Source organism: Cetorhinus maximus, chromosome 7, assembly GCF_964194155.1.
Source record: "Cetorhinus maximus chromosome 7, sCetMax3.hap1.1, whole genome shotgun sequence".
In the NCBI taxonomy this organism is placed as follows: domain Eukaryota; kingdom Metazoa; phylum Chordata; class Chondrichthyes; order Lamniformes; family Cetorhinidae; genus Cetorhinus; species Cetorhinus maximus.
This window is the reverse complement of record NC_135885.1, coordinates 146380598-146404058: the sequence shown is the minus strand read 5'-3', so window position 1 is coordinate 146404058 and position 23461 is coordinate 146380598. Positions and strand designations below refer to the sequence as shown.

General features: G+C 48.9%; 1 protein-coding gene across 3 annotated transcripts in view; it reads right to left on the bottom strand.

Annotated features, from left to right (window-relative positions):
• LOC144683069 (rho guanine nucleotide exchange factor 7-like) overlaps positions 1-23461 on the bottom strand; it is a 109367-nt gene that overhangs the window by 38730 nt on the left and 47176 nt on the right. For all 3 annotated transcript variants that reach the window (XM_078546095.1, XM_078546093.1, XM_078546094.1), the window contains exons 8-11: positions 11288-11382; positions 10364-10459; positions 7580-7702; positions 4566-4704 (exon numbers count right to left, since the gene is read on the bottom strand). In XM_078546095.1, the coding sequence (XP_078402221.1) occupies positions 4566-4704; positions 7580-7702; positions 10364-10459; positions 11288-11382 (453 nt within the window). The remainder of the gene's footprint in view (positions 1-4565; positions 4705-7579; positions 7703-10363; positions 10460-11287; positions 11383-23461) is intronic.

Sequence of the window (23461 nt, the reverse complement as noted above, 5' to 3'; positions counted from 1 at the left end):
TCACCTCTTGGAGCTCCTCCTTGACATCGACCCCCATCGACTGCAGCCGGAGCAGATTCTGCATCTTTTCCTGGAGTCGGGACATTTCCCTCTGTTCCTTTCTAGCTTTCTGGGTGCCTTTGAGGATGAAAAACCTCTTGATGCTTCCCTTGATCACTTCCCACCAGTGTGTCAGGGACTCAAAGAGGGGTTTCACGGTTCTCCAACCTTTGTAATCCCTCTTGAGCTCCTCAATGTTCTCTGGGGTCAGCAGTTGCACATTTAGCTTCCATGCCCCCCTGCCCACCCTCAGGTCTTCCTCCAAGTGGCAGTCCGCCAGTAGGAGGCAGTGGTCAGAGAAGAACACCGGCTTGACCTCGGTGGATCTGACTGTGAATGCACGGGACACAAACAGGAAGTCTATCCTGGAACGAATGGACCCGTCTGGCCGCGACCAGGTGTATCTACGCTGCGCTCCGTCTGCAGGGTTGCTGAAGACGTCGTGCAGCTTGGCATCCTTAACTGTTTCCATCAGGGATCTGGACGTAGCGTCCAATCTGCTTCCGGCCCTGCCGGATCGTCCAGCCGCATCGATGATGCAGTTGAAGTCCCCGCCCAGAATGACCGGCCTGGAGGTCGCCAGCAGCAGTGGGAGCTGCTGAAAAACCTCCAGCCGCTCAGCCCCTTGTGCCGGGCCGTACACGTTAATTAACCGGAGTGGAGCGTTCTTGTACATTACGTCTGCTACCAGGAGTCGCCCGCCCACCACCTCCTTGACCTCGGAGACGGTGAAGTTGCCTCCCCGCAGCAGAATACCCAGGCCGGAGGAACGAGAGTCGTTTCCGCCCGACCAGATCGATGGTCCGTGGGACCACCATCGTGACCATTGCCTGTAGGAGCTGAGGTGCGGTATCGCACACTCCTGCAGAAACAACAGGTCAGCTTTGACCTTGGCTAGGTAGTCCAAGGTCGCAACACATCGCGTAGTAGATTTAATGCTACGCACATTTATGGATACAATCTTTAAACCCATATTAAAGCATTTATTCTCCTACCAAACCCACTGTCTCTGAGAGTCCCAGACCTTTAGTCTGCTCCTTCATACCCGTAGTGAGCTCAAATTCCTTCACTTTGGATGGGCTGAGGTAGATCTCCTTGGCCGTGTTCTGCTCCAGTGGCATCTGGAGGTTCACGTAGTGAGCGGATTTTGAGATGACCTTTGCTGGAGAAGCTTCTCCAAAACTCACCACCTCTGGGGGGTTGCTGTTCCCGGCTTCCTGGAGCTGGGGTGCGATGATTGCCTCACTGCTCCCAGATTCCAGGGGCTGTGGTGCACTGGCCTCCTCAGGTTGCAGGCCAAGTTGGGGTGCGCTGGGCTCCTTGTTGTCTCCAATTTTCTGGAGCTCGGGTGTCTCGTCCTCCAACGCCCTGGAGCTTTGCCGCCTCTTCTGTCGGTGCCGCTCTGGCACTTCATCATCCGAAGAGCTGCTGCCCTTGTCATCCGTGTCGGATGGGAGACGCCTCTTGCCGCTTCTCTGGGAAACGCCTTTGCTTCTTCTTCGCTCCCTCTTACTTTTCTTGTTCTTCACCGTCCGCCACTCCCCCTGCTGCTTTTCCACTGCTGCCTCCTCCTCCATTGATTCGCTGTCCTGAGGACTGGGAGGTTCAGGGGGTAGTGCTGTTGATTGGCTCTCTGTTGCCTCAATCTCTTTCTCCACCTTGTCTCTCTCTGTGTCCTCCTTTGTCCCGTTGAGCTCCCTGGGGGCCTTGGTGGTTGGAGTGACACGGAACCTTTCTTCTGCTTCCCCCTGGTCGGCTTTGGCTGCCTGTGCGTAAGTACGGCAGCGTTTGGGGCAGGTCCTGTAGAGGTGACTTGCCTCGCCACACAGGTTGCAGCACTTGGCCTGTTTGCAGTCTTTTGTCTGGTGCCCTTCCTGTTTGCAGATCTTGCAGAGGGAGGCGCTGCAGTTGGCCGCCACATGACCAGCCTTGCCGCATGAGCGACAATGCTTGGGTTGCCCAGCGTAGACCAGGTAGCCACGGTTTCCCCCGATAGCAAAACTGGAAGGAGGGTGGAAAATGGCTCCCTTACCATCGGTCTTTAGCGTGACCTTAAACAGGCGTTTGCCTGTCCAGATCCCCAAGTCGTCTCGAATCTCGGTGCCGCTCCCCACCTTATCGAAGTACCTGGTGAGGAAGGTGACCACGTCGGCGACAGGGACGAAGGGGTTGTACACATGCACCATCACCTCACGTTCCCGTTGCAACGGCAGAGAAAAGTGCGGCTCCGCCGTCAGGATCTTCATCTCCGGCAGGTCTCTCTTCTCCTCGAACACCCTCAGGAGCCGGACGCAGTCTGCCACTTGCTTGAACGTCACGTCAAAATAACCACCTTTGCGGGAGTCGTGCAGGGTGAAGATCTCCGTAGCTTGGAAGCCGCACGCCTTCAACAGGATCCTCCTGGTGAAGAAGCCCCGATCCATAGGTGATCCTCCTTCATCGCTGTGGTTCACCGTGACTCGGACAGTGATAGGTAACCCACGGTGTGGATTCAGATTGCGATTGGTTATCGCCCTTCCATCCCGACCTTGCCTTGGCAGGACCATGGTGTCGCCCCTTCAACACTTGATCTTAGCCAAAAGGCCGAGAAGCGGGCAGCAAAATGCTGGTAATTAAATCCAACACAGCAGTCAGGATTATCAACATAGTGCCACTTCAGTCAGAATCCCAGCCTCTGTGGAACCCCATCAAAGTTTGCAAGACTAGTGGGAGGGCCCTCCATGAGCTGGCCTTTGATATTGTTGGTGTGGTGGTAGGTCACACCCCCATCAACCACCCCACCTGAACATATTTATTTCTCCCAAGTTTACAGTTTTGCTTTGCTGATCTCACCCCAACTATACACATAATTAATGGCCCAATTAACCATGCACATAATTAACGGTCCAACTACTGTCAAGAAGGGACAGTTTATGCAGATACGTTTCAGGACAATACAGAATATCAGACAAGCAGACTCCACTTCACTGGCAAGTTTCTTTGAAGGTTTACTTCATCAATCTGTTAACCTCAACTTAACCCAAATGACAGTATTTTAGTTTTGAATGACATTAATTGTTACATCATTTAAAAACCAACAAATCTGGTGATGTTCTATAAATATTTGAAAAGGAAGATTATATTAAAGAATACAAGAAAAGAACAGGCACATGTGTTTAGAGTAATCATTTTCAATTGATGAGTTAGCACCAGATCTAATGCAAGGGGTGAATGGCCTTTATCTGAGCTGTACTTTGTAATTCTAATACACTGAATACTGCGGACACTAACTGAACTTGAAATATATGCGTCTTGATGTGCTCAAACCTCAGGATTTTAAAACAGAAGCTTCCTCCAAAACCAGCTATGTAGGTCACATCTCAACCTGGTCTGGAGACACCATCTGCCAGGGCTCATGGGTTTGCACTCTTGTTTATATGAATGAAAAGGAATCAACGAGTGACAGAAACAAACTGAAAAAGAGTAGATTAGAACAACATCCCACATCAGAGATCCACCTTTATACCATGCAACCAACTTCCCAACCAATTCCACTTTCATAACTAAAACCATATGCCCATTGCATCCATAGGCCGGCCAGTGGTGGAATGGGCCGGCCAGTGGTGGAGTGGGCCGGCCAGTGGTGGAGTGGGCCGGCCAGGGGTGGAGTGGGCCGGCCAGTGGTGGAGTGGGCCGGCCAGTGGTGGCGTGGGCCGGCCAGTGGTGGCGTGGGCCGGCCAGTGGTGGAGTGGGCCGGCCAGTGGTGGAGTGGGCCGGCCAGTGGTGGAATGGGCCGGCCAGTGGTGGAATGGGCCGGCCAGTGGTGGAGTGGGCCGGCCAGTGGTGGAGTGGGCCGGCCAGTGGTGGAGTGGGCCGGCCAGTGGTGGAGTGGGCCGGCCAGTGGTGGAGTGGGCCGGCCAGTGGTGGAGTGGGCCGGCCAGTGGTGGAGTGGGCCGGCCAGTGGTGGAGTGGGCCGGCCAGTGGTGGAGTGGGCCGGCCAATGTTCTGGTAGGCTGGCCAGTAAACTAACAGAACGGTCAACAAACTAATAGAATGGCCAACTAAGAGGATTGTTAATGTAGTAATAAATTTGTCAATGAACTAAGAGAATCATCAGCCATTATCAATAATGGAAGGAAACAAGTGTTGAGTGTGAGCCAGGCAATGCTGGCCGAATTCTGTACTCCAATTTCAGATATGTGCTCATCTCACAGAGTCCAGGTCGATTGCCAAATTGTAAAATTTACCCCCTACGTGTTCTCCAAAAACAGGGAGAAATCACTGGACAAACAAAACATCTTCATAACTTGCTGTCATCTTCTACTTTTGATCTCCGCTAGTTGTAACATAATCAGGCTCAGTTGGTCTTTACTGGCTGCATGTTAAACAGCCAACCATTACAAAGCCCAACTGCCAGTGATGAGGCTCTGCTTCTATGGGCTCTATGAATTACCCAAAGGGGTTCTGAAATATAAAAGCTGCCCACATACAAACTGACATGGGACTATTTCACAGCTATCCGTTATTAGGAGGTGGAAATTCTTTACCTCCATGTGGCGCTCCAGCTCTTTAAGCAACGTTGGGTACTTGTCCAGCCTCATGAATGGTTTGCTGAGGCTTGTGGTCAGCATGAGAATCCCAGGGCTAGCTGCTCCTTTCATTTCCATAAATTCTCCCAACTCCTCACTGAAAAAAACATAAACACCGTTGAGAAAAAATTGTTGGGCCCATTACCAGGAAACTCCAAATTCTTTGACTCAATGCTGCATTCTCTCAAATTTTGATGATTAAGGGGTGTTTTGTCAAGGTGTTTAGGATAATGGGCCTTTGATTGAGGTGTTTAGGGTTGAGGAGTCTTTAATTGAGGTGTTTAGCATTGAGGGGCCTATGCTCGGGGTGTTTAGGATTGAGGGGCCTAGGATTGAGGTGTTTAGGATTGAAGGGTGTTTTATTGAGGTGTGTGGGACTGAATGGTGCTTTATCGAGGTGCTTAGCTGAGGGGCCTATGCATGAGGTGCTTAGCTGAGGGGCCTATGCATGAGGTGCTTAGGGTTGAGGGGCCTATGATTGAGGTGATTAGGATTGAGGGGCCTTTTATTGAGGTGTTTAGGGTTGAGGGGTCATTGATTGAGGTGTTTAGGACTGAGGGGTGTTCGATGAGGTGTTTAGGACTGAGGGGCCATTGATTGAGGAGTTTAGGATTGAGGGGCCTATGATTGAGGTGTTTAGGATTGAGGGGCCTAGGATTGAGGTGTTTAGGATTGAAGGGTGTTTTATTGAGGTGTGTGGGACTGAATGGTGTTTTATCGAGGTGCTTAGCTGAGGGGCCTATGCATGAGGTGCTTAGGGTTGAGGGGTCATTGATTGAGGTGTTTAGGACTGAGGGGTGTTCGATGAGGTGTTTAGGACTGAGGGGCCATTGATTGAGGAGTTTAGGATTGAGGGGCCTATGATTGAGGTGTTTAGGATTGAGGGGCCTTTGATTGAGGTGTTTAGGATTGAGGGGCCATTGATTGAGGTGTTTAGGGTTAAGGGACCTTTGAGGTGTTTAGAATTAAGGTGTTTAGGATTGAGGGGCCTATGATTGAGGTGTTTAGGATTGAGGGGCGTATGATCGAAGTGTTTAGGATTGAGGAGTGTTTCATTGAGGTGTGTGGGATTGTGGGATTGAATGGTGTTCAATTGAGGTTTTTAAGGTTGAGGAGTCTTTGATTGATGTGTTTAGGATTGAGGGGTGTTTGATTGAGGTTTTAGCATTGAGGGACTATGATTGAGGTGTTTAGAATTGTGGGGTGTTTGATTGAGGAGTTTAGGATTGAGGTGCCTTTAATCAAGTTGTTTAGGATTGAGGGGTCTTTGAATGAGGTGTTTACGACTGAGGAGTGTTTGACTGAGTTGTTTAAGGTTGAGGGGTGTTTTATCGAGGTGTGTGGGATTGAATGGTGTTTTATTGTGTTCAGGATTGAGGGGTCTCTGATTGAGGTGTTTAGGATTGAGGGGCCTAGAATTGAGGTGCTTAGGATTGATGGGTCTTTGATTGAGGTGTTTAGGATTGAGGGGTGTTTGATTGAGGTGTTTCGGATTGAGGAGTGTTTGACTGAGTTGTTTAAGGTTGAGGGGTGTTTTATCGAGGTGTGTGGGATTGAATGGTGTTTTATTGAGGTGTTTAGGATTGAGAGGTCTCTGATTGAGGTGTTTAGGATTGAGGGGCCTAGGATTGAGGGTCCTATGATTGAGGTGTTTAGGATTGAGGAGTTTAGGATTGACGGGCCTATGATTGAGGTGTTTAGGATTGAGGGGCCTTTGATTGAGGTGTTTAGGATTGAGGGGCCTTTGATTGAGGTGTTTAGGGTTGAGGAGTCTTTGATCGAGGTGTTTAAGATTGAAGGGTCTTTGATCGAGCTGTTTAGGATTGAGGGGTCTTTGACTGAGGTTCCTAGGATTGAGGATTGGGAGCTGTTTGCTTGGGGTTTTTGAAATAATAAAAGGATTAGACAAAGTAAACAGAACTACCATTAATTTATGAAATAAAGGCAAGAGGCCTTTAGAGAGTCAGCTGATACACAACAAAGAAGATTACAAGAAATCTCTTCATGAAGACTTATCGGGATATGGGATGGTTTTCCACAAGTGATGACTGATGTTGAATCGATTACAGTTACCAATTACTCCGAGTTTGTGGGGACAGAGCAGGGAACTGGGTAATAAAATCCAACATGAGGGGGCTGTAAATTCACTAAGAGCAGTCGTCCTGTACTAAAATTCTTTGTGAATAAATTCACAATCTGACATTCCCATTTGGGGAATGCCAAATAAACACTGGCGCACACACCTCACAAGTGTGATTAGTGTGGGATCCTTATATGGTGAGAGATATAAATAAGACTGAAGCGATATGAAGACATGCTGCAGAATTCTGCACGAATCAGTGTGGGAAATACACTAGTGTCACATCCTGGATCAAAGATTTGGAATGGGAATCACTACAGCAAAGGAGGGAGAAAAATGGAATGACCGTGTTCTATAGAATATGGAACGGATTGGTGGGAATTGACAGAAACAAGAACCTGAAACTCTCTGGCAATGACAAAGACCATGTGTTCCCAAGACAGTGTATCAACAATCTTTCTTCCCAAGGACAATCCCACAATGGAACAAGCTGCAAAAAGGAAACAGTCACAGCCCCATCGCTGGAAATCTTCAAGACCCATCTTTAGATTATTTCCATTGATAAGTTTTCATTATCAGGATGACCATCCCAGCAGGTCATGCCTGGCTTTGCTATAGAGTTAGCCAGAAAAATGTTGGTGGAATATGGATATTAGTTATGTCAGCATCACAGACTAAAGTAGTAAAGCATTGAAGATGGGACACCCACACATGGCACGCCCACACCAGCTACATCCAGGATTAATCTGCTATCTGCTCCAGCTGGATGATGCTCAAAGTCGGAGCATGAAATTGGAACATTTACCCCCAGCGTTGCCAAATCCCTAGCACAGTTTGGTGCCCATGTTCAGTGGAATGTCTACTGCCCTGGACACGGGAATCAGTCACATACCTGAATTCTGTGAGGACATGGACAGCACAGGGATGATTGGCACAGTATGCAAGGTACAGGCTTTTCATTTGGGACATTAGGTTCCCGAAGCATCCTCCAACTTTCTGCTGAGATTCCGGTAACCTGTGCACACAAAAAAACAAAGGCATAAATCAAGCTCACGGTTATTTTAAAACTGTTTCCAATAATTTTTTATGGTCAGCCAATTAATTGAAATTCAAAGGAAACATGACAGGTCAGCATTTCAAATCAATTTGAGGAATGCTTCACTCCGACATCAGACAGGCTTTGATTCATTCATGGAATGCAGAGATTGCTGGCAAGAGCATTTATTACTGCCCTCATCGCAAACTGTTGAAGTCCATGTGGTGTAGGGACACCCACTGTGCTGTTGGAGAAGAAGCATCAGAATCTGAACCCAGCAACAGCGAAGGGGAGTTGATAAATTTCCAAGTTGGGACAGGGTGTGACTAAGAGGGAACTGCTACACTGCATGCACATCACATTGATTGCCCTCGCTGCCATCCCTCTGAGCCTAAACTAAACATAAGTAAAACTCTTACAAAAGTCACTCTCTGCTTATTCACTTTGCACAATTATTAATTATAGGAAAAGCTCCAATAACTGCACCTCAACTTGGGACAGGTCAAATAGAAGTTCAGAGGGAGGGTCAGTACTGAGGGAGTGCTGCACTGTCGGAGGGTGAGTACTGAGGGAGTGCTGCACTGTCAGAGGGTGAGTACTGAGGGAGTGCTGCACTGTCAAAGGGTGAGTACTGAGGGAGTGCTGCACTGTCGGAGAGTCAGTACTGAGGGAGTGCTGCACTGTCAGAGGGTCAGTACTGAGGGAGTGCTGCACTGTCAGAGGGTGAGTACTGAGGGAGTGCTGCACTGTCAGAGGGTCAGTACTGAGGGAGTGCTGCACTGTCAGAGGGTGAGTACTGAGGGAGTGCTGCACTGTCAAAGGGTGAGTACTGAGGGAGTGCTGCACTGTCGGAGAGTCAGTACTGAGGGAGTGCTGCACTGTCAGAGGGTGAGTACTGAGGGAGTGCTGCACTGTCAGAGGGTGAGTACTGAGGGAGCGCTACACTGTCAGAGGGTCAGTACTGAGGGAGTGCTGCACTGTCAGAGGGTCAGTACTGAGGGAGTGCTGCACTGTCAGAGGGTGAGTACTGAGGGAGTGCTGCACTGTCAGAGGGTGAGTACTGAGGGAGTGCTGCACTGTCAGAGGGTGAGTACTGAGGGAGTGCTGCACTGTCAGAGGGTCAGTGCTGAGGGAGTGCTGCACTGTCAGAGGGTCAGTGCTGAGGGAGTGCTGCACTGTCAGAGGGTCAGTACTGAGGGAGTGCTGCACTGTCGGAGAGTCAGTACTGAGGGAGTGCTGCACTGTCAGAGGGTGAGTACTGAGGGAGTGCTGCACTGTCAGAGGGTGAGTACTGAGGGAGTGCTGCACTGTCAGAGGGTGAGTACTGAGGGAGTGCTGCACTGTCAGAGGGTCAGTACTGAGGGAGTGCTGCACTGTCAGAGGGTGAGTACTGAGGGAGTGCTGCACTGTCAGAGGGTCAGTACTGAGGGAGTGCTGCACTGTCAGGGGGTCAGTACTGAGGGAGTGCTGCACTGTCAGAGGGTCAGTACTGAGGGAGTGCTGCACTGTCAGAGGGTGAGTACTGAGGGAGTGCTGCACTGTCAAAGGGTGAGTACTGGGGGAGTGCTGCACTGTCAAAGGGTGAGTACTGAGGGAGTGCTGCACTGTCAAAGGGTGAGTACTGAGGGAGTGCTGCACTGTCAGAGGGTCAGTACTGAGGGAGTGTTGCACTGTCAGAGCGTCAGTACTGAGGGAGTGCTGCACTGTCAGAGGGTCAGTACTGAGGGAGTGCTGCACTGTCAGAGGGTCAGTACTGAGGGAGTGCTGCACTGTCAGAGGGTCAGTACTGAGGGAGTGCTGCACTGTCAAAGGGTGAGTACTGGGGGAGTGCTGCACTGTCAAAGGGTGAGTACTGAGGGAGTGCTGCACTGTCAGAGGGTCAGTACTGAGGGAGTGCTGCACTGTCAAAGGGTGAGTACTGAGGGAGTGCTGCACTGTCAGAGGGTGAGTACTGAGGGAGTGCTAAACTGAACAACCCCTTTGCTCTAAGGTGAACATAAAAGATCCCATGCACTATTCAAAGAAGAGCAAGGGAGTTCTCCCCATTATCCTGGCTAATATTTGTCTATCAACCAACATCACAAAATCGAAGTGTTAGTCTTTTTACCTCATTCTTGTTTGTGGGAGCTTGCTGTGCACAAATCAGGTGCTGGGTATGCGACATTACGACAGTGACTATTCTTCAAAAGTGCTTCATTGGTTGTAAAGCATTTTTGAGACATCCTGAGACCATGAAAGTCTCTATAGAAACGTCAGTTATTCTTTATACCTCTGAGCTTCCAACCCTGTCATACAAGCTGTGCCAATTGAGAGGAATAGAGGGTTGCTGGATGAAGAGCAGGGAAGATCCCAGGGTTGCTCGATACTAACTGAGAATCTGAGCTCAGACAGATGTGTGTTGCAGACAGAGCAACCGTAGCCCACACTCCCTGCGATCTCCCTCAAACACTGGGAACATTCAAAAACCTACTGCAACAGGAAATCACAGTTTCCTGCCTATGGGAAAGTTACAGTGGAGACAAAGGGCAGAAACACGAGCTTGTTAAACCTGTATTCTCTTGTTTATATCTCAGCTAGATTAAGGAATGGCAACCAGGTTCCTCCAACAAGCTGACACGTCCTCCTCGTGGAATTACTCACTTGGTGCATTCTTCTAAAGACTGAACAAGGATTTGCTGGAAAGAGCAAATGTCCTCCAGATTGCCCAGCAAATATCCCATGTCAGTAGAACTCAATCTGTAAGCAACAAAACACAGGATTAAATTGGTACACATATCTTACACACTCATATCACCACCGGTACACACTTTTCAAATTGATTCTTGGGATGTGGGTGTCACTGGCAAGGCCTCCGTTTATACCCATCCTTAACCAGCCTGAGCCAGGGCTTTTTTTACAACTGAATGGCTTGCTGCACCACTTCAGAGCTAACAGTATCGGTGTGGGATTAGAGTCCCAGGCCCAGGCTGGATAAGGGAGTCACTCTTCCCCCAAAGGATATCAGTTAGCCTGTCAGGTTTTTGTGATCATCTGGTAGCTTCATATTGCTTGTCAAACATCAGTCCCAGATGAACCATGATTTCCTCTGATTAAACATTGGGAAGACTGAAGACAATGGCTCCATTCCCTGACACAAAGCTGTACCTTTTCCATCAACAAGGCTGTTTACTCCACTCTCCTATCATCACCCATCCCCATCCTACTTCAGCTCATCTACCGAAGCCCTTAGCCGTGTTTTTGTTACCTCCAAACCCAGGTATCCCAATGCTCTCCTGGCCGGCCTCCCGCCTTCCACCCTTCTTAAACTTGAGCTCATCCAAAACTCTGCTCTCTCTATCCTAACTCACACTAAGACCCATTGGCGTTGTGCTCACTGACCTACACTCTCTCCTGCTGGAGATTTCGAACTGCCCTTGATTCACTATCTGTACAAAGTGTGCAGAGAACAAGGGTCTAACACAAAGTAGGAAATCCTATCGGCAGAAAGTGAAGATCTTGCAGAAAATATAGTGCTCAAATTTAGCATCAAAACACCGAGCGCAAAGTCACAGAAGCTGATCTCACTTATCGCTGGCTTGCAGAGGTCTCAGGAAGGTTGATAGAAGTATCGTTAGCTCCTCCGCATAATCGCATTCTATTTCCAGAATATTCTGTAGCACCTGTGAAATAAAAACAGAGAAAGAGTAGAAATCCCTTCTGCTTTGAAACACTGAGAACTTGGGGTGGGGGAAAGCCTATTGGGAGTAGAAGCTGCTGCACCCCTTGCTGTGCTGCAGCACTGACACCGTTACACTCTGGGTTAGAAGGGAAGGCATCGGATAGGATGAGACCAGCGGACTGGTTCCATTCACGGGGCTGGGAAAGAGCAGGATTGACTGGCCGGAGAGTGACCAGGTCGCTGAAGGAGGAGTACTTTAGGGCCATGATGAGTGAGTTAGAGCACACCGCATCGCAGTGTCTGAGCATCAGAGCACAGCCCAGGCACAAAGATGTGCAAATTAGGCTGAGGGAGCAAAAGGTGGGGAGGGGCATCAGGACGAGGGAGCGAGAGGCCGAGTGGACGGTCGAGAGTGCGTGGGCCAGGCAGGCGAGCGAGGGGCCGGACAGGCGAGCGAGGGGCCGGACAGGCGAGCGAGGGGCGGGACAGGCGAGCGAGGGGCCGGACAGGCGAGCGAGGGGCGGGACAGGCGAGCGAGGGGCCGGACAGGCGAGCGAGGGGCGGGACAGGCGAGCGAGGGGCGGGACAGGCGAGCGAGGGGCGGGACAGGCCAGCGAGGGGCGGGACAGGCCAGCGAGGGGCGGGACAGGCGAGCGAGGGGCCGGACAGGCGAGCGAGGGGCCGGACAGGCGAGCGAGGGGCGGGACAGGCGAGCGAGGGACAGGACAGGCGAGCGAGGGACAGGACAGGCGAGCGAGGGCGGGACAGGCGAGCGAGGGGCAGGACAGGCGAGCGAGGGGCCGGACAGGCGAGCGAGGGGCCGGACAGGCGAGCGAGGGGCGGGACAGGCGAGCGAGGGACAGGACAGGCGAGCGAGGGACAGGACAGGCGAGCGAGGGCGGGACAGGCGAGCGAGGGGCCGGACAGGCCAGCGAGGGACAGGACAGGCGAGCGAGGGGCCGGACAGGCGAGCGAGGGACAGGACAGGCGAGCGAGGGACAGGACAGGCGAGCGAGGGGCAGGACAGGTGAGCGAGGGCGGGACAGGCGAGCGAGGGCCGGGACAGGCAGCTGATCAAGACACACCCTCCCAACCCAGTGCAGCCCACCCAGGGTCTCAGGTAGACCCTCCCGCACCACCAATGCCCATACAACCTCAGGAAGGGGAGGGGGCAGTCATTCATTGGGTGTTCACTTGGCAAGAGGGGGTGCCTGGAGGGTCTCAGCCCTGCCAGCACTCAATGTTTACAGCAGCCAGTGAATTGTGCAGCCCACTTCCCATTCAGAGAGGGATAGCGCAGTCCTGAGTATGGAACACTGCAACAGGACAGGGCACAAAGACGCTGGTGTAGAGCACAGGTCAAATATCTCTGATTACTGAGACACCAGCTTCACAGGCTAGATCCTGTATCAACTCACTCATTGCGAAATAAACAGCAATGTAGGAACATGTCCCATTCCCACCCTCCCCATCACCTACACTTCATACTCTCAATGTGAAGAAAGAAAGACGAGCATTTCTGTAGCACCTTTTGCAACCTCAGGACATCCAACCAGCTTTACAGCCAATGAAGTACTTATGAAGGCTGGTGACTGTTGTAATGTAAGAAATGCAGCAACCAATTTGCACACAGCAAGATCCCACAAACAGCATTGTGATAACAAGGTAATTTATTTTAAGTGTTGATAGTTGAAGGCACTGTGGGGGACACTCTTGCTCTTCTTCATATTGTGCCATTCGCCTGAGAAGGCAGACAAGACTCTCAGGTTGACATCTCACCCCACGTCAGTGCAGCACTCCCTCAGTACTGACCCTCTGACAAGTGCAGCTCTCCCTCAGTACTGACCCTCCGACAGTGCAGCACTCCCTCAGTACTGACCCTCTGACAGTGCAGCACTCCCTCAGTACTGACCCTCTGACAGTGCAGCACTCCCTCAGTACTGACCCTCTGACAGTGCAGCACTCCCTCAGTACTGACCCTCTGACAGTGCAGCACTCCCTCAGTACTGACCCTCTGACAGTGCAGCACTCCCTCAGTACTGACCCTCTGACAGTGCAGCACTCCCTCAGTACTGACCCTCTGACAAGTGCAGCTCTCCCTCAGTACTGACCCTCTGACAGTGCAGCACTCCCTCAGTACTGACCCTCTGACAGTGCAGCACTCCCTCAGTACTGACCCTCTGACAGTGCAGCACTCCCTCAGTACTGCCCCTCTGACAGTGCAGCACACCCTCATTACTGACCCTCCAACAATGTAGCACTCCCTCAGTTCTGCAATTAAGAGTCAGCTTGTATTATCTTCTCAAGTCTCTGGTAAGCAAGCGGGTGACAGGTTATCGGCAGAATGTGGGATGCAGATTTCAGGTTACTATCAGATCAGCCATGATCTTATTAAATGGCGGAGCAGGTTTGAGGGGCTGAGTGGCCTACTCCTGCTTCTTGTTGATATGTTTGTATGGAGTGTGGCTCGAGTCTATAACACTCTGCTTCAGAGATTGCTCTTCACGGAGGCATGGCTAACACCAAACATAAAGTGTTAAATCTTCAAAGAAACAACAGCACTTTGAATGAAAATGTTTTAAGACCCAGTTGAGTCGTTTTAATTCAGTCCCACCTCCACACCCCCCCCACCCCCCCCCGCCCCTTAAGCAAGTTTATATTTCACCTCTTTTCTATTTTTCCTTAGTTCTGTTGAAGAGTCATACCGACTCGAAACGTTAACTGTGTTCCTCTCCGCAGATGCTGTCAGACCTGCTGAGTTTTTCCAGGTATTTTTGTTTTTGTTTTAATACCCAGTTCAGTTGTTTTCTAAGTGTTACTGTCTGGGAGGACTAACAGAAGTTTGGAGTTATCTCCTTTGTGTGAATAAATGAACTAACATTTCTGCTGTGGTGGTTTCTGGTTTCCAACTTCACTGTTGCCTTATGAAGATGGGCAAAGGGTCTGTGCAGACAAGTCTGCAGCTGCCTCTCAAACAAGGAACAATTCTCCCTGGGACTCAATGGCTATGGCTGCTGGATCTGTCCATCCCCCAGAAATTTCAGGCCAAGTGAATCACCCCAAGACCCAGAAACTCTGCTGTACATCAGGCAGATGCAGGCGGAATCTTAATTTCAGTCTATGTAATCAACCCATCCAACTGAGATGGGCACACAACACTGGAAGCTCCCGTACAACACAATAAATCACAGTTTAAGTGTTCACTTCACAATTGCTGCAGTCTTGTTGCAAACCTCTAACCCAGTCATTCAGAATGAAAGAGACTGCTGAAGAAATAATAGACACTGGACTCTTCAAATGCAAGAAGTGAAGTTTCCCTGGGCACAGATACTCCACACTACTGCAGTTCAAGAAAGGTTGCATTCATTTGAGGAACTGACAGACTGCTTTTATTCATTTTGTCCACGGTTACGAATTAAAATCCTGATCTCAGCAATTAAAATATCTTCATTTGTGATTCTGAAACTGCTAAAAAAAAAAAGCGCCAAGATTCAAGGACAGACATGATGGGCAGGGCTCGTTCTGTGAACAGTATCATTTCTTAGGAAATAATTAATATGGACACACCCTCCTATCATTGACATTTTAAAAAGTGTTGCAGCTCAGGAATCCCACAGACAGCTCTTGCTAAATCCATTGATAGACATTCGTGCAATTTACAGACCCTAACACTGCGGGGACAAACTGACAAAACATACTCAACTAGTTTGAGTAATCTCTACAATAAGAGCCTTATCGGAGATGAATTTAGTTCATTAATGCTAGCAGTTCAATCATTCCCTTCCCACGTCCCATCAAAATTGCTTATATATTAAATATATACATAAAACGTATGATATATTATATTCAGTTCATATTCATGTTAAACCAGTTTACAGCACAGCAACAGGCCATTCAGCCCAACATGTTCATGCCGGTGTTTATGCTCTACATGAGCTTCCTCCCACTCGACTTCATCTCACCCTATCAACATATCCTTCTATTCCTTTCTCCCTCATGTGTTTATCCAGCTTGCCCTTAAATGTATCTATACAATTCACCTCAACCACTCCCTGTAGTAACAAATTCAAATTCTCTGGATAAAGAAGTTTCTCCTGAATTTCATATTGGATTTATTAGTGACGATCTTATAGTAACAGCTCCTGGATTTATGGGTTTGGTTCCAACCACAAGCGGAAACATTTTCTTTATGTTTACTTTGTCACACCCTTTCACAACTCTAAAGACCTCATTCAGATCTTGCATTCTTAATTAGCACTTTTCTCAGACAAAGACCACCACCTTCAACACCTCTTTGACCCTTTTGTCTCTGACATCTTTTGATTATCTGCTCACACCACACCCTCAATGTGTCTCTTCCCCCCCACCCACCTTAAACCAATTTATATTTCTCCCTTGTTGAAACTATGCTTCAGTTCTGCTGAAGGGCCATGAGGGCTCGAAACGTTGACTGATTTCTTCTCCACCGATGCTGCCAGACTTGCTGAGTTTTTCCAGGTAATTCTGTTTTTATTTTGTTTTGGATTTCCAGCATCCGCAGTAGCTTTTAGCTTTTTGTTTTTACCTCTCAGCCTGGCCTTTTCTAGAGAATAAAGCCCCGCCCTGGTCAGCCTTTGCTGATTGTTAAAACTTCTCTGTTCGGATAATGGGAAAAAGCTCTTTAAAGATGTTAAGCGTTTGTTGTTAAACATCAAACAATTGACTCACTACGACCAGTATCAGCAGATCTGCTAGCAATACAAGTGACATCAGGCTGGGTCTTCAAGGGACCAAGTCAAAACTTACAGATGACTCAAAAACAGGAAATATACAACCTGTGAAGAAAACTGTCAGTGTTGAGAATTACAAAGACAAGTTAATAATTTGGACAAATGGATGTCAGATTAAAACTGAGGGATTACATTTCAGGAGGAAGAAGGCGGAGAGGAAATATACACAAAAGAACATAAGGAAGCCTCAGACAGAGGACAGGGAGAGATCCCAGTAAAGAAGGGGAGTAGAGAAAGGGGCTCTAAGGAAGGTAGAAAGGGAGCTGGGTTGTCAGGCCTCAATTGGAGAGGGCTCAGGAGAAGCTCTGGCAATCGAACGAGGCAGCAGAAGGTTGGCGACTCTGTGCTGTGGCCTGTTGGGGGCGAAGGTAACCATTTGGAGAAGTAGCAACTTGCTTGGCACAGCCGAAGAACTGAAGTTGTGCTTGTGAGTTGGTGCAGACTCAGAAATCCAGGACAATGGAGTCTCAGGAGACAAGACTGAAACCCAGAGAGGCAGGGCATCGTTGATGCTGGCCGAGTTGGAGCAACTTTTGGAGAGAGTTTCAGCGCGAGAACTTCGAAGGTGAAGACTGGAATTCCTCATGAGAGAGACAAAATTTCAACGAGATTGGTTGACTCAGTGTTTACTGACGTCTGGGTGGGTTATTGAGAAATCCGTGAAATCTGCTTTGGTTGCATCTAACATTTATTGTGTAGTGTGGTGTTTGCCTATTAATTCACATGTATCTCATACACCCGAATGTATAAAATAGATATTATAAATTGATTTATCTTTCTGACCTTGAATAGTAAAGTTTATTTTTGTTTGTTCAAAACCTGTGGAATCTTGTGGCTTTATTCTCTTAGCGAGTGTCTTCAATCTCAAACTTAGTCTACATTAAACGGTAAAGGAGCGGTGATATATTTCCAAGTCAGGCTGGTGAGTGGCTTGGAGGGGAACTTCCAGGTGGTGGCTAACTGGATCATACCAAGAACTTGGTGGTCTGGTCCAGGATCATAACACTTTCCTAATTGTTTGCTACACTAAATAATCAAACTTTAGAAACAGTAAAGGAACAGGAAGATCTAGGGTTTCAGATACTCGAATCTTTAAAGGTGTCAGAGCTAATTAATAAAGCTGCACCTAACTAGCATTTGGGATCTTCAGCATTATAAACAAGAGTACCAGGTACAGAAACACAGAGGTCATTCTAAATCTTTGCTAAACATTGGTTCAGCCGAGTTAGAATAATTGATTTTGTTAAGGAGGATATCAAGGCCAAGAGAGGGTGCAGGAGAGATGTGATTGGCTATAATTATGACAACAAACTTTTTAAAAAATCTTGGTCTCTTCATTAGATCCAGCACAAACAAGATGGGCTGAGTGGCCTTTATTTGCACTGTAGGATATAATCAGGTACAAATCCACCTTGGGCACCAGTATAAAACCTGCCACAGAGAATCGGCAGCACATTTTGCAGTCCACACAATCTTCGCCTGCCCCCCCCATACACACACATACTTACAGCAGTGAGATCCCTGATACCCCTCTCCCTTTTCCAACTGCCTTACCAACAGAGGTCAGCTAACAAACTGGGAACCAATCAATACAACTGCTGGACGATGAAAGATTGGGATCCATCGAGTTCACCTTCTACCATCCTGGCAGTCCCATGATGCAACGATAATGGAGTTGTTGACCAATCAATCTCTATCAATGAGTCCACAATGAAGTGAGCAAAACCCCCGGTGGTGGAGAGATTTGGGAACCATAGATCCAAAATCACCTGCTCCTCTCCAACAGGCTCCACTCACCACATCATCTCTCAAATTGTTCAGTGTCCCAAAATATGGTAATATTCTCTGACAGAGGTCTCTCTCACTTGCATTTGAATGGGTTGATTCAAACTCCTCCACTGTCTCTCCCCCTGGGGAGGCAGTTCCAAAGATTGACCCCTCTAGTTACTGAAATATAAAATCTCATTCACATTTGAATGAATCAATACTTCAGCTCTGTCTGGTTTTGCTACTCATTAAACTTCCTTCCTCTCTAAAAATACTTTATTCATAAAATTTGTAAAAGTGCTTTACGAAACTTTTCAAATGGAATGTTACAGAAAATGCGATAAAATTCAACCTCTCTCTATACATCCTTTGAGGTGCCTCAATATAATTGTGATGCACTTGACATTTGCAATATATATTCCACAGCAGGCACACAGCCCAAGGACAAAACACTTCAAACTGAACGTTATAGGAAGTGCAATAGAATCCAACTTTCCTCCATACAGCACTCTGAGGTGCCTCAACATCATTTTAATGGGCTGAATTTTACACCCTGCAAGCGCCCGACCCAATCGGGCGTAAAGTTGCGCGAAATGATGTCCCGATGTCATCCCGCGCTCGCGCAATATTTCACTCAGCGGGCGCACTTAATTAAGAGGGCAATTAAATTAAGAGGGCAATTATGCCCTTTAACAGCGCAATTGTCTGTCATTTTTCATCAAACTTCATGAGGTTTGAGTTATTAAATAAAATAAAAATAAAAATCTGTGGAGAGCATTTTTTATCATCGATATGTTCAGCTGCCGGATTGTGGCGCTTGGACAGTTTTCCTGATTTTCAAAACTTTATTTCATGGTTTTCAGGGCTGCAGTTCCGAGGCAGCTCTCTGCCTTCAGGGAGCTTTCTCTCAGTGCCCGCCCGCTTCCTACCCCCACCCTGGCAGCACCAAGCTCTTCAGCGTGCACTTCATGCTGGCTGGCTGTTAACTGACCAGCCAGCGTGAAATCACGGACGGGGGCCAGCGAAGTCTGCCGTCTGCTTCCCAGCCGATCCCAGGTCTGCCGATCCCACCCGCCCACCGAGCTGAAAATTTAGGCCAATATTCTTGATATTCAGCATATACATTCCACATCAGGAATACAGCCAAGGGGTCCTACACAATTCCCAGCCCCTGGGTGTGCTATGGTTGAAAGACCTTAGACAGCGACCTTTCACCATTGCACCTTTACCGCAAGCTTTAGTGCGTCCCTCAGCACCTAGTCCTGGACCTTGGAATGTGCCAGTCTGCAACACTCGGTCGGGGACAACTCTTTGCACTGGAAGACCAACAAGTTACAGGCAGACCAAAGAGCGTCTTTCACCGAGTTGATGATCCTCCAGCTGCAGTTGATGTTTGTCTCGGTGTGTGTCCCTGGGAACAGCCTGTAAAGCACAGAGTCCTGTGTCACAGAACTGCTCGGGATGAACCTCGACAGAAACCCCTGCATCTCTCTCCAGACCTTCTTTGCAAAGGAACATTCCACAAGGAGGTGAACAACGGTCTCATCCCCACCACAGCCTCAAAGGCAACATGTGGAGGGTGTGAGAATCCGGGTGTGTAGGAAGGGTCTGGAGGGGAGGGCCTTCCTCACCAAGAGCCGAGCTACATCTCAGCACTTCTTTCAACGATGAGGCATTCTGCCAAATAACTCTGACCATCTGCTCTGGGAATCATCCGACAGGATCCATCATCTCCTTTTCCCGCAGGGTCTCTAGGACGTTACATGCAGACCACTGCCTGATGGACTTGTGGTCAAAGGGATTACTCACCAGACAACCTCACGGAGTGATCAGCTTCTTGACGATTCAACATAAACTCTCGCTGTGGCGCTGCCTACAAAGCAGCAAGTACAACACAAGACCCTTCCCTAAATTACCACTGGCCTCCGATTGGGCCAACACTTTGTTACTGGCCCCTCCTCCCCCGCCCCTGCATGCACTGTAGCACGGAGAGATGATCGACCATCAAGTTCAGAGGAAACTCTTTCGAGTTATCAACAGTCACAGATTGCAACTCTTTCGAGTACAATCACAGTTCTTGGTTTCCGGGAGTGGGACATGAACCCACAACCCTCTGATTCAAAGGTGAGGGTGCTATGAACTGAGCCACAGCTGACACCTCCACAAGTTCAGGGGAAAGGGCTAGTTGTCATTTCAGGCAATTAATCACTTGCAATGCAACCAGTGAAGTCTGCAGCAGCTGGGCTGGGTCAGGTTGACACTGGCTTGGAATGCAGTTCCTTGGCTCTCGCACGCTATAGCAGAACAGTGGGCTGATGCCTTGCAGCTTCAGAAGCTACGCTGTGCCAGGAGCTGTAACTGTTCCTGCAGAGGCCCATCAAACCCATGCTATAGCCTCACACTGTCAGCACAGCAGCTGACAGGATAACTCGTGCAGATAAACTGAGGTCAGAAGTTCACCCGAAAGGAAGCAAGATTTGCATTCTACAACATCTTTCATGACCTAAGGATGTCCCAAAACCCTTTATAGCCAATGAAGTACTTTTGACACGTAGTCACTGTCCTCATGTGGCAGCCAACTGCTGCTCAGTAAGATCCCCTACACAATGTGATAATGGCCAGACAATCAGTTTGAGGGATGTTGTGGGAGGGATAAACATTGGTCACAAGACTGGGAGGATTTCCCCGCTCTGCTTTGAAATGGTGTTATGGGATCTTTTACATTCATCTAAGAGAGCAGATGGAGCTAGTTTATTGCCCTTCGGCAGAACTGCCGAACTGCCAGTTCTGCCGAAGGGCCATGAAGGCTCGAAACGTTAACTGATTTCTTCTCCGCCGATGCTGCCAGACTTGCTGAGTTTTTCCAGGTAATTCTGTTTTTGTTTTGGATTTCCAGCATCCGCAGTAGCTTTTAGCTTTTTGTTTTTATCTTGGAGCTAGTTTATTGTCTTAGCAAAAAGTCAGCAGCTCCAACAGTGCCTTGCTCCCTCGGTACTGCCCCTCCAACAGTGCAACGCTCTCCCAGTGCTGCCCTTCCAACTGTGCAGCACTGCCTCACTACTGCACCTCCAACAGTGCAGCACTGCCTCACTACTGCCCCTCCAACAGTGCAACGCTCTCTCAGTGCTGCCCCTCCAACAGTGCAGCACTGCCTCACTACTGCCCCTCCAACAGTGCAACGCTCTCTCAGTGCTGCCCTTCCAACAGTGCAGCACTGCCTCACTACTGCACCTCCAACAGTGCTGTGCTCCTTCAGTAATGACCCTACGACAGTGCAGCACTCCCTCAGAACTGACTCTCCAACAGTGCAATACTCTGCTCCCTCAGTACTGACATTGGGGGTGCCTGGATTTTGTGCTCAAGAGTCTACAGCGCAGCCTGAACCTAAATGCTTCGGACTCGGAGGATAAGATTGCTACCCATGAAGCCATAGCTGACACCCACTGATTTGGCTGAGGTCCACTGCAAACACCACCCACCCACCCCCACCCCACCCCCACCCCCACCCCCACCCCACTCCCATCCCACCCCCACCCCACCCCACCCCCACCCCATCCCTACCCACCCCCACCCCCACCCACCCCTACCCACCCCCACCCCACTCCACCCCACACCAACCCTCCGCCCTCATTTCCTACACATCATGTAAATTAGATGGTGGGGTGAAATTGAACCGGGAAGTCACAGCTGACCCTATCTCGACAGGAATCCCTTCCTGGAGCCCTGCTGTAATGGAAACCATTCCCACAGGTCACTGGTCATGGGCTCCAGTGGTCAGCTCACGATTCCAGCCAGGAGTCCAATGTGGCAGATGTAACCGAGACCCCAGGTACCAAAATCTTTCCAGGTCTCTCTTTTTGAGCTTGTCACTCACCCTGGGCCCCCCATCCAGCCCCTACCTCCACCATTGATCCCAAGCCCCCACTCACTGACCCCACCATTACCCTCACTGTTAGTTTCTGAAACACCCGGTTGAATATCAATGCAGCTGGGTTCCCTTCTATGGCACTCTTCATCATAACCTATCCCAAATAAAGATGTTGAATTCCTCAAACACACTCCCTCCTTCCCTGACCTCAAAGGGAAATTACACTGGACAGAGTCTCCTGTATATCAGCTGTTGGGACATCAGTAACATTCTCTGTCACTGTTACAGTTATCACCTTATTTCCTCGCTCTGTCTGTCTCATGTCCAGACTGCTACAGGAACCCATGTAACATCACTGGCCTTGAATCAAACTCCTCCACATCAGGGTATTGTAGCCACACAGCAACACTCTTCAACATGCGCTTCACTGATCCACATCAAGGCCACAGCATTTGAAATCCACAAAACCTCGAGCAGCTCAGCACCCTGCGGTTTCCTCAATCACACTGTACATGTCTCGTACATCCACACCACACAAACAGTCTCGCAAGCAGGGCCCAAGGCAAAAAAAAACAGCCTCGAACAAAATGGGACTGAATGACCTACATAGAGAGTGAGCCGTCACTAGCTGGCAGACACAGAGTCACAACACAACCACTTCAAATGTCCTCAAATTAAGCCAAAGGGTTTTACAAAGTCAAATCCCAGCAATTACAATTATTGGTTGGAAAATCAGGAGTGAACGTTAACCTTCCAGTCTCTACATTTAGCACCTGTTCCCATCGGACAAAGCTCAGCGTTATAAAATGCAATGCCGGGGTCAAACCACCAATCGCATGTTGCCAACAGGAAGCCTTGCTCACAAGAACATTTAGGCAGGAGGAGGCCGTTCAGCCCCTTCCGCCTGTTCTAACATTTAATTAGGTTACAGCTGCCCTGGATCTTAACCCCATATACTCACACTGGCTCTGTAAACCTTGGCTATCTAAAACCTATCAATCTCAGTTTTCAAATTGTCAACTGACCCCCAGCCTCAATATTTGGGAGTGGGGGGGGGGGAAAAGAGTTCCAGATTTCCACTACTCTTTGTGAAGAAGTGCTTCCTGACATCACCCCTAAATGGCCTGGCTCCAATTTTAAGGTTCTCTCCCCTTGTTCTGGACTCCCCCCACCACCTCCACCCCGCAACCAGGGGATACATGAAACAGGTTTCAGAGCCTCGGGAGGAGGGGACACAAGGCCACAGAGGAAAGAGTTTCTCTGCCTCTATCTTACCAACTCCTTTAATCATCTTAAATACTCTGATTAAATCAGCTATTAACATTCTATACTCGAGGGAATACATGCCGACTGTATGCAAGTTAGCTTCATAATTTAACCCTTCTTAGTCCCAGTATCATTCTTGTGAAATGGGACTGTATCCCTCGAAGGCCGATATACCCTTACTGAGGCGCAATGCCCAGAACTGAACCCAGTCAGACCAAGGCTCTGTACAACTGAGGCACACCCTCCTTTCCTTTGTATTCTAGCTTCTCAAGCTAAAGGTCAACATCTCATTAGACTCTTCCATTCCTCTTTGTCCCTGTGTATTCCTTTTTAGTGATTTGTGTGCATGGTCTCCCAATTCACTTTGCTGCTCCACAGCTCCTCATCTCACCAAGAAGAAAATATTCCCA